This window comes from Amblyomma americanum, chromosome 3 (assembly GCF_052857255.1).
Source record: "Amblyomma americanum isolate KBUSLIRL-KWMA chromosome 3, ASM5285725v1, whole genome shotgun sequence".
Taxonomy (NCBI): Eukaryota; Metazoa; Arthropoda; class Arachnida; order Ixodida; family Ixodidae; genus Amblyomma; species Amblyomma americanum.
Genome location: NC_135499.1, coordinates 51,866,976 through 51,876,391, shown reverse-complemented (window position 1 = coordinate 51,876,391; position 9,416 = coordinate 51,866,976). Strand labels below are relative to the sequence as shown.

At 46.5% G+C, this 9,416-nt stretch overlaps 1 protein-coding gene across 1 annotated transcript; it reads left to right on the top strand.

The window, feature by feature from the left end:
* The first annotated feature begins 629 nt into the window (after positions 1 to 629).
* LOC144122950 (uncharacterized) lies at positions 630 to 8,939 on the top strand. Its single transcript, XM_077655899.1, has 2 exons — positions 630 to 1,023; positions 8,461 to 8,939. The coding sequence occupies exons 1-2, from the start codon at positions 630 to 632 to the stop codon at positions 8,766 to 8,768; spliced, it is 702 nt and encodes a 233-aa protein (XP_077512025.1). The 3' UTR covers positions 8,769 to 8,939.
* The last annotated feature ends 477 nt before the right edge of the window (positions 8,940 to 9,416 follow it).

Genomic DNA, 9,416 nt, shown 5'->3' with positions numbered 1-9,416 from the left:
GTGGACGCCATAGTTTTCAGTTATGATATTGCAGCTAAACATTTTGCCTTTTTTAGCATTTTTTGTTTGCGCCGGCCTGTTGCTTCATCATTTTTTTTGCTACACGAGACGCTATCAGAGCTCTGTGGGACATTTACGATCGCTGGTGGCCGATTCTTGAAAGCTCCCGATGGTATCCGGTGTTTTATGTGCCTCATGTTACAGTTCGTCGCCACCTTTATACTAGACATGCTCATACACGACGGTCATTTTGTACAAGACACCTGTCGCGTGAAGCTTTCGTTATAGCCGCTAGTTAGCCCCTTGTTTTTAATGTCACAAAATCGCCCTAACAAACAGTACGCTTTTAGGCCTGCGCAACTCTGCTTGTCTATTGTCAGCCTGCTGTCACGACCATACTAGGCGTTCGATGGCGATGCCATTTTACCACTAATAAAGGGCATTATGCACCTTTCAGAGTCAAAAGACATCGCCCATGGAGCGACAGGGAGAGAACAAGTTTATTGACAGAAAATAAATGATGAAGCCATAGGGATACCATCTTCGCCCCCGGTGTGCTGGCGAAGGCACGAGGTGATCATTCCGAAGTGAAGGAGAACGAGGAAGAAGTGAGCGAAGACAGTGCAGCCATGGCGGAAGCCGAGGACGACCAAGAGGAAGTGGTCATCCACATCGAAGAAAGCAACAGCGATTACAGCAACGGTCCCGAACAGGATCCACCGACCGAGTGGGAGCCTACAGCTCTAGCCGCCGACTTCATACACCAGAGCGGCGATGGGACGTCGCATTCCGAGCCTTGGCCGCCTGCAGAGGATGTCGGCTTCCACGAGATGGAGGAGACGCCTATGCCTGTTGTGACCAGTCCACTCCCGCCTGCTGTGACCCTTCCACTCGCGCCAGTTGGGGATCATTTACTCCGGCCTATTGTGGTCCAACCACTCCCACCTCAAGTGGTCGAGGTGTTCTTTGACGGAGAGCGCCGTCACCGACGAAACGAGGCCTTCCGCAGCGCGTCGCCAGACGGTGAGCTTGTCTTGAGCTCCCGCACGGTTTTGACATTTCCGACTGTGTCTAGAACCTTGAAAATGATCTGCCTTTGTCTTCGCGTATTAACACGATAACATCAGAGTTGCCACACTAAACCACGCCGCTGTCAGAGACGAAATCCCCTGACTGGTAGGGAGATGTGGCGTGACCATATGAAGTCATCACAACATGCCCATCGAGGCTGGTAGCGACCGGCCCACTGGATTGCGAGAAACCTGCCCACTGCGGCAGGGGGGGGGGGGGGGGGGAGGGGGGGGGAGGGTGCTGACGAGTGTCTGCGGAGCAACTCTGAAACGCATAAAAATGACACTGAAACACCTAAGTAGCGACAATGGGGATATAACGCTACCGCATTTCACACTTACTGATCGTTAAGTGTGCCCCAAGGTTTTAAGCTCAAGCTCATTTCCATGAAAACTAGAGATACATATAAAAGCTAGTTTTCAGGGTTGGTCTCAGTGGCAAACCATAATTAAAGCTGGTCCCCTTTGACACCAGCTGGTTGCGTCCATGGGCAACATAGCGTCTTTAAGAGTGATTGAGCGCACTCCCTCAATTCGTTATCACCTATACGAGTCCTATTACGTAGCGAGTTTTTTACGCCGCGCGTTGGTTCCTACAATACAGTAAAATCCACTTTGTTTGTTGCTCTGGCGTATTCAGTTGGGCAAATTTGCAAATATACGAGTGCTTACGAATGGCGTGATTTGATTTACCAATTAATCCACGCTGTTGTGAGTGCAGCGGCAAGTTCTCTTGTTGTATCAAGCTCTGCTTAAGTACATCAATGCTAGCTGAAAGTATTATGATCGCCGTTCGACAGATTTCGCACCGGGAATTACCCTACCACGCGAACACATGCAGTCTCTACCGGACCGGACGTGATTGCGCGATTCGTTTACGATGCGCCCGTGGGCGATGCAACTGGACAATGGGAGCGGCATTCAACAAGGGGATGTATTACGTGCCAAGTTTTGATAACATGTCTCATCTACATTCTACTGTGTTAGTGTGGGCTGCTCAGCACGAAATTGATTCAGTAACTAGTTACCTGAAAAGAGCATCATAACTACACTCTGAACACCGTTCGCCTAATAGGAGTAAAAAAAAAACAGTGACGTGTCCTGTAGCGCACTCTCATTTAGAGCATGGTGTATTCATCGTGTCCCGGGTGAGATTTCTGTCACAAATAATTATATGGAATACTCGCTGTTGACAAATGAGGCGTATTCCCATCGCGAAGCATAGTCCCTTTATTTAGTTAGCAATTTGTACAGGCTTTTAAACGCGGAACCAGAGTTATTCCTGTTTGAAAATAGAGGAGATTGAAATCTCTATTAATGTCTTCGTATCTGCTAGAATTTCACATGTTTTGAAGCGAGAATTTGTTTCCGTTGCCATCCATAAGTGTTCTGTATTTCTAATGACGAAGAAGGGTTTTCTGGCGGGCTACTTAATGCTTCTCGTTCATGATTAAACTGCGCGAAAGAACGGGGACAGAAGCAAAAAACACGTACACAGAGCGCAGACTTACAACTTTTATTCAAAAAGCGCTTCGAGCATTCCCTTTTATACGCTCCAAACCACCACCTGACATAGCCGGCATCCACTACGGCAGATGAGTCTAACAGTTCAGTAGAGCAAAACTGGACAGCCAATCTAAAGAACCCCAAGTGTGTACATGCCTACACACCCTTGATACCTAGATAATAGGAGAGAGGAAAATAAAGAGGCTGAAGGTGAAACTAAAAATTCAGAGAACGAAATGTGGAATCGGCAGAACCGTGTATTACGAGCGAAAACTTGCTAAGCAAAAAGGGATGAGACGTGGAACCAACATAACAACAGTAAAAGATAAAGGTGCAAGCACTAAATAAAGGTAAGCAGAAAAGCATAATAAACGAAACCATATGAAGGATACAAAACAAGGTTAACAACGAGGCTAAAACCGTGAAACCGAGAATGAAATATGGAGAGAACAAAACAAAGGTAAAGGCGACGCGGGAATGAAAAGGCTAAAATCAGGCTAAAATATATGAAGAATTGAAATAACAAGTAACAAGAGTAAATGTGCAGGGTTAAAATGGACAGTTTAAAGTGTTACGTTCTAAAACGAGATTTCTTTATCCGAAAACAGAATGGACGGTGTGCTCACACAATTGTTCGCATTCTTTGCGATTAGGAAGGCCTCAAATGTTTCCCTTTCTGTTTTAGTTCTAGGCGTAGAGAGAAACTTTGTGCTTTCGAGAAACAGGTGGCAATCCCTTTTTTTGCACTTCTTACAACGTAAAGGCAAATTGCTTCCTGAGTTGGTAGAGAGATTGCGATCATTTTCAGCCGCCGTTTCATTGAAACATCGCCCAGTTTGGCCGATGTACATACATCTTTCCAGAGGATAATGGAACCTAATAGATAAGTTCTCTGGCACATTCTGTGTACTCTAGGCTGGGATTTAAGGTGCATCTTTGCTTTCTATCATCTCTTTTCATGATAGCACACACCTTAGCGAGCTTGCAAGGCGCCGCAAACACGAGTTGGACGCCGTATCTTCGGTGCAGCTTTCTTTATATTGTGTGACACTCGGTGCACGTAAGGCATGAGACACACTGGTTCTCGCTTTTCGTTCACGTGGCGATTCGTGTTTTTCATCCTCTGTAGCAAGCTTTCGCAAACACAGGTTATAATTTGCCTTGGATACCCAGCAGCATACAATCTCTTAATCCGACGGTTAAGACAAACTCATTTTGTGCTGACATGACATTTCTAGGGCAGAACGGCAGGCAAGGTGAACGATCGCTCTTTTTACCAACACTGAATGTGCGCGTTCATAGGGCAGTAATTGCTTGTTCATTTTGTGCGGACATGACATTTCTAGGGCAGAACGGCAGGCAAGGTGAACGATCGCTCTTTTTACCAACACTGAATGTGCGCGTTCATAGGGCAGTAATTGCTTGTTCATTTTGTGCGGACATGACATTTCTAGGGCAGAACGGCAGGCAAGGTGAACGATCGCTCTTTTTACCAACACTGAATGTGCGCGTTCATAGGGCAGTAATTGCTTGTTCATTCTGGGGATGCAGGACCGAAAGATATTTGAGGGCGTAAAATCTAGATTGATATCCAGAAATTGGATTTGGTTACCCTTATGCAAACATGCGTGAAATGAAGTATTTTTGCTTCACACCTAAAAACAATAAGGACGCTACTCACTGAATCAGGCAGACTAGAATTTGCAGAGAGGTTTACCATCATGAGATAATCAACGTACCGAAAAATGCTCACAATATGTTGGTCGTAGAGACAACATTGCAAGCGCTGGTCAAAGGCAGAGAGAAAAATACTACATAAAACAGGTGCCACGCGTGAACCTATGCAAATACCTCTTTTTTGAATGTAAAACTGTCCTTTGTGGTAGACTGCGGTCGAGGCAAGGTAAAATTTTAACAGATCAAGGAATTGTTCCAAGGACATGCTGACTGCGTTGCGGAAGCTGGTTGCACCATATTATTCTACTTGCTGCTTGACGGCTGCAAATAAGGCTTCATGCGGAATAGAGTAGAACAGGTCCTCTATGTCAATCGAGAACGCCGTGGTGGCAGAGCTTATGTCATCTAGAGTGGCAAGAAGTTCTTTTGTGCTCTGCGCTAAAAACGGATCTGGTCCTACAACTATGTTCACGAGCTTCTTTAGAAAATCCCTTACCATACGCTTCCACCTGTCCATCTCTGATGCGATGACGCGAAGAGGGCAATCTACCTTGTCGGTTTTTCCAGTGAAGAAAACGTGCAGGAACCCATTTTGATCTCTCCTGACGTCTTTGGCCATTGATTCAAGCTGTATCTTCTTCAGAAGCTTCCTGGCAGCCTTCTTTTGTCTTGTTTCAGAAAATTCTATCGGCCTGAAGTTCTTGGTTAACACCTGCACAGCCTTTTCTTCATACATTCTAAGTGGCATAACAACGAATCCGCCTACCTTAGGCCTCAAGGAGAATGCCATGCCCGACCGGGCTTTAAAATTGCCTAATATTTTTTTACTGCCATATAGGCTATCTCGTATCTAGAGTGTAGGTTTCAGCCGGCACTAAATCCTCACCTCTTTTATCTCCTAGATCTATTGGTTTTGGGTTTCTTCGCGTGGATTTTCCAATCAGCGAAAGGGGAGGGGTGGTGGAGAAGATGTACACTGCTACTGACGGCACATCAGCGTTGGACGCGCAAGTTCCGTTTGCACACTGTGAAAGCGTGGGACCTTGGACCATGTTTCAGTGTATTCGAAGAAGTAAGCTGGGCGGTATATAAGAGCTCGTCAAGGGACGATCGCTTGGCACTAAGATTACTGAAATGTCACGTCTGCGAGATGGCTATCAAATATTAGGACGTTTCGATGCCGCTGTTGTTCATTATTTTGTGTTTTGTATTTCCGTTGTATAAAAGGCCGCAACTATTGATTGTCCATTTAAGAAAACGCAAAAGCAACAAGGAATTATATTAAATTATCGAGGAGGCATGCGGCGTCGAAAACGCCTGCAACCAGTTTTTACGTCCGTGCGTTATACGTCATGTTTACACAAAAACAGTAACTCTGTGGGCATGCCGAGCCTAATCGTTTCATGATAAACAACAAATAAACAGTGGAGCTCCTAACCCGCTTCGGATTTTCCCGTCTCCCTGTTTGTTTGTTTTTTCTGCTGGAGGGGTGGGGGGAGAGGGCAGGTGCTATGTTTAAACGTGATGATAGTGCAACTCCCAGATGTGTCATCCACGTTGCTTGTCATATCCTTGTGTTAAGTTTCACGCCTCCCCTTCACCCCAGTCTGAATGCCCGTTTTATGTTGCTTGTGCGTACAGCGAGCGATGGGGGAACAGTAGCGTTCAGTAAATGGTACCCGTTCTGGGTGTATAGCCCAGATACTTGTGCCTCCGCTATGACCGTTCTAATGATTAAAGTAACGCCTTCTATTTAACGCGCCATGTTCTAGATCAGGAGAAACATTGCCGCTCATGCAGCATTCGTTACAGCAGCTTCTTAGTTGTTCTCAAAACAATAAAAAAAGTTAGCAATGCCTGACCACATAGGCTGGAAAAGTAAAAACACATTTAGGCCGCCACCGACGCGTTCAGCGTTCTTGTTCACGGGCGCAATGACCGGGATAGTGTCAACAAGTGAGACGATTGTTCTACGGTTAGCGATACCTCGCATGCACAGCAGAAACAAAGAAAAAAAATGGGGGACACTTAAGCTGCACCTTAAGAGTATGACGTGATAGCTTAATAGGCTAATTCCCATATGCAGAAGGTCATCCTCTACTTTGCATTCATAAATACCTAATAATCCTCCTTGTTCAGCAATCTTTGACAGAAACATTGAATATTGGAATATTTTGAACAGCTGTATTGCGAATATTGAGATAATGGTCCATACTTCTGTTTGCGTAGCAATATATTTCTTTCAAAGTTTCTCCATCCCTCGCATCGAGCATTTGAATCTGCTAGACAAAGCAAATGGGGAACGTTTTTAAAGACAGCAAAGACGTTAATAGCAAAAAAATTCAATCCTGCTCCGTGTGCTGTGCGATGTCAGTGCACGTTAAAGATCCCCAGGTGGTCGAAATTATGCCGGAGCCCTCCACTACGGCACCTATTCTTCATTTCTTCTTTCATTCCCTCCTTTATCCCTTCCCTTACGGCGCGGTTCAGGTGTCCAAAGATATATGAGAGATACTGCGCCATTTCCTTTCCCCAAAAAACCAATTATATTATATACACGGGGGATCTGCGGATATATTGACTGTTATAGTGAAATCTTACAATATATAACAAAATTTCGTTCATAAACTCTTTCTCGTTGAAAAATGCTTTTTCCCGGTGATTTTGCGTATGATATATCCCTCCTGTAGCAGTGATGCAGCGCGTAAGCGATGCGCCACTGCCCTGAGATGGCAGGTACTCCCAACGGTGGGCCTCGTGCGACCCAGGTTGCTTTTCCCGAGCGACCGATCATTCAATTAACTACCACCTGGCACATTGGGCAGTGTTCTCCCTATTCGTGGGCAGGTTCTGATGACGCCGCAAGGTCAGGTGACATATGTAGCCCACCTGCCTCTTAGGTTGCTCTGTGGGGACGATTGGCAGAGCCATGCTCGTGATTTTTTTTTCACAACGCCGACAACGCCAACGCCGACGCTGGATTTTCTGGAGAACGTGGCTTTTAGCGCCATCGCATTAGATATGCATGTATTTCGCGTATGAAATCTACATCCAGTCAGTAGAGCACACGGTAGAGAGTAGCTGCGCGAATTTATACCGACCACTTGGGACCCGCTAACGTGCACCAAAATCACATCACATATTTCCATCTAAATCCTGCTGCCTATAACCCGAAAATCTGGAGGACGCTTAAGCTTAGCCTTTAAGAGCAGAACGCGGCAGCGTGTTGCAGCATTGCCAAGGAATTCACCGAATGTCATCGTCCTTCGGTGCGACCTCTTCCCCGGACAATTTAAGGAAAGCAAACATATCTTGGTGGAGACCCGAACCGCACCGTAATGCAAGGAAAATGAAAAACTTTTTAAGGAAAGGAAAGGACGCCTGTCTCACATATATCGGCGGACACCCCGAGCCGGGCAGTAAGAGAAGAAAAATGAAATGAAAATTTATTTTAATTAAAGAAAATGACGCCTGTCTCACAAGTCTCGCTGGACACCCGTACCGCGCCATAAGGGAAGGAAAATTCCTTCCCTTACGGCGCGGTTCAGGTGTCCACCGAGATGCGCCATTTTTCGCTCACGGCTAACGCCGCCGACGACACCGGCTTTTCTGCGACACGAGCTCCTTAACGCTGTCGCGTTAAAACGCACGATACAGAATAGCAGGGCGGGAAGTGGCGTGCTCTCTTGGCATCACCTTACTGCCTGCCTAACAAGGCAAAGAGCCTGCGAGCAAGGGAGAGGAGAAAAACGCAGCCACTGAGTCTCCGCTGCATCCAGCGCGTCAAAAGGTAGATAACATGAGCTATTATTATCGAACTACACCACGACGACGAGCTTGCTTTACGACAACTTAACATAGACCGCAAGGAGCAACTGAGGGAGGTAAACAGTGAACATGCGTATTCCATATGCTCTCACAGTGGCACCGTGGGCACCACACACTTGAATAAGGGCCTATATTACCAGTCTAACCTTGTTAATAGCGCTGTTCTATCACGCTACGTGCATTTAAACTGCAACCGCGGTGGAGTGCAACGCTTTTTCAGTGCCATACGGCTATCACCGCTATCGGTTAAAAGGCGGCACATCGACACTACGGGCAGAGTCGAAAGCATGTGGCTATTGTCCTCTGTGCGTGCTGTTCCTTCTACACATTTGGCAGCCTGCACCTACTAGAACAGTTTACCAAACATGCTATTCGACAGGCACTCAGCAGCGGCGCCTGTCCGTCGGTCGCGTGTTCGTGGTGTCTGCGGCGTTGTCCTGCTCTCTGGGGTTGGCCTCCTGGCTCCTCTACCGGCACCTATCCCAGGGACCTCGGCGATTTGCCGAGATGCGCGCCGACCAGACCGACTCCATCGTGGCTGACTACACTGAGCCCGCGCTGCCCCCGCCGACAGTCGGGCCTCGCCTCAACTACGAGAATGCCACTGACGATCTGCACCTGCTCGGGGCCTGGCGCAGGCCATTCGCCGTCGTGGCTGCTGGCCAGAAGAACCACTCCAGACATTGAATGCCACCCCGCATTGTAATGACGATCTGGTCACTTTGCCTGCTATACGTAGATCGATGAAACGACTCGAGGTAGCTTTTGTTAAACATTCGCTTGCATTATAAACTTCAATATTTTCAAAGGAGGCTCCTTGTGTTTAATAATACCTTGTTAAACAGCCTTCAGAGCTCATAAGGGACATTTTGCGTAAGTCTTCAAGTTGTCTTTTCCACGTTGCACACTGATAAACGTCTGTATCGTCCGGGTCAGTAAATGAAGTAGTAAAAGTTGTTGCAAACGCATTGGCTTCTGCGTCCGAAAGCGTATGAGTGTTTTGTACAGTAAAAATTGCCTTTAAAAACTGGTGCCTTTTCTTGACCACGTAGTGTTTCTCTGCAGTTGGCTTAACTGGTTCCTGAAAAGCGGCCTTTTTGCCTTCTGTGTTCCTTGTCGCTACGATTGGTAGTGCAGATTAGCACTTGAGCAAATAGGGGCATATCAATTATGAGAGAACTCGAAGGGAACTTTTGTCACCGTGGCATACGTACACATCCAATGAAGTATTTTTTTTTTAAATACGCCCGAAGAAAACTGAAAAAAAAAGAACGGTTTCCAGTAAGCAACCTGAAAAGACGCTAGCATGACCTTGTTCTCTTTCGACAAAGTAGC

Excerpts from the sequence above, each read along its gene's own strand:
- LOC144122950 (XM_077655899.1), top strand. The coding sequence starts at position 630 with ATGGCGGAAGCCGAGGACGACCAAGAGGAAGTGGTCATCCACATCGAA. Across the intron at positions 1,024-8,460 it reads CCGCAGCGCGTCGCCAGACG|GCACTCAGCAGCGGCGCCTG; the intron begins GTGAGCTTGTCT and ends GCTATTCGACAG.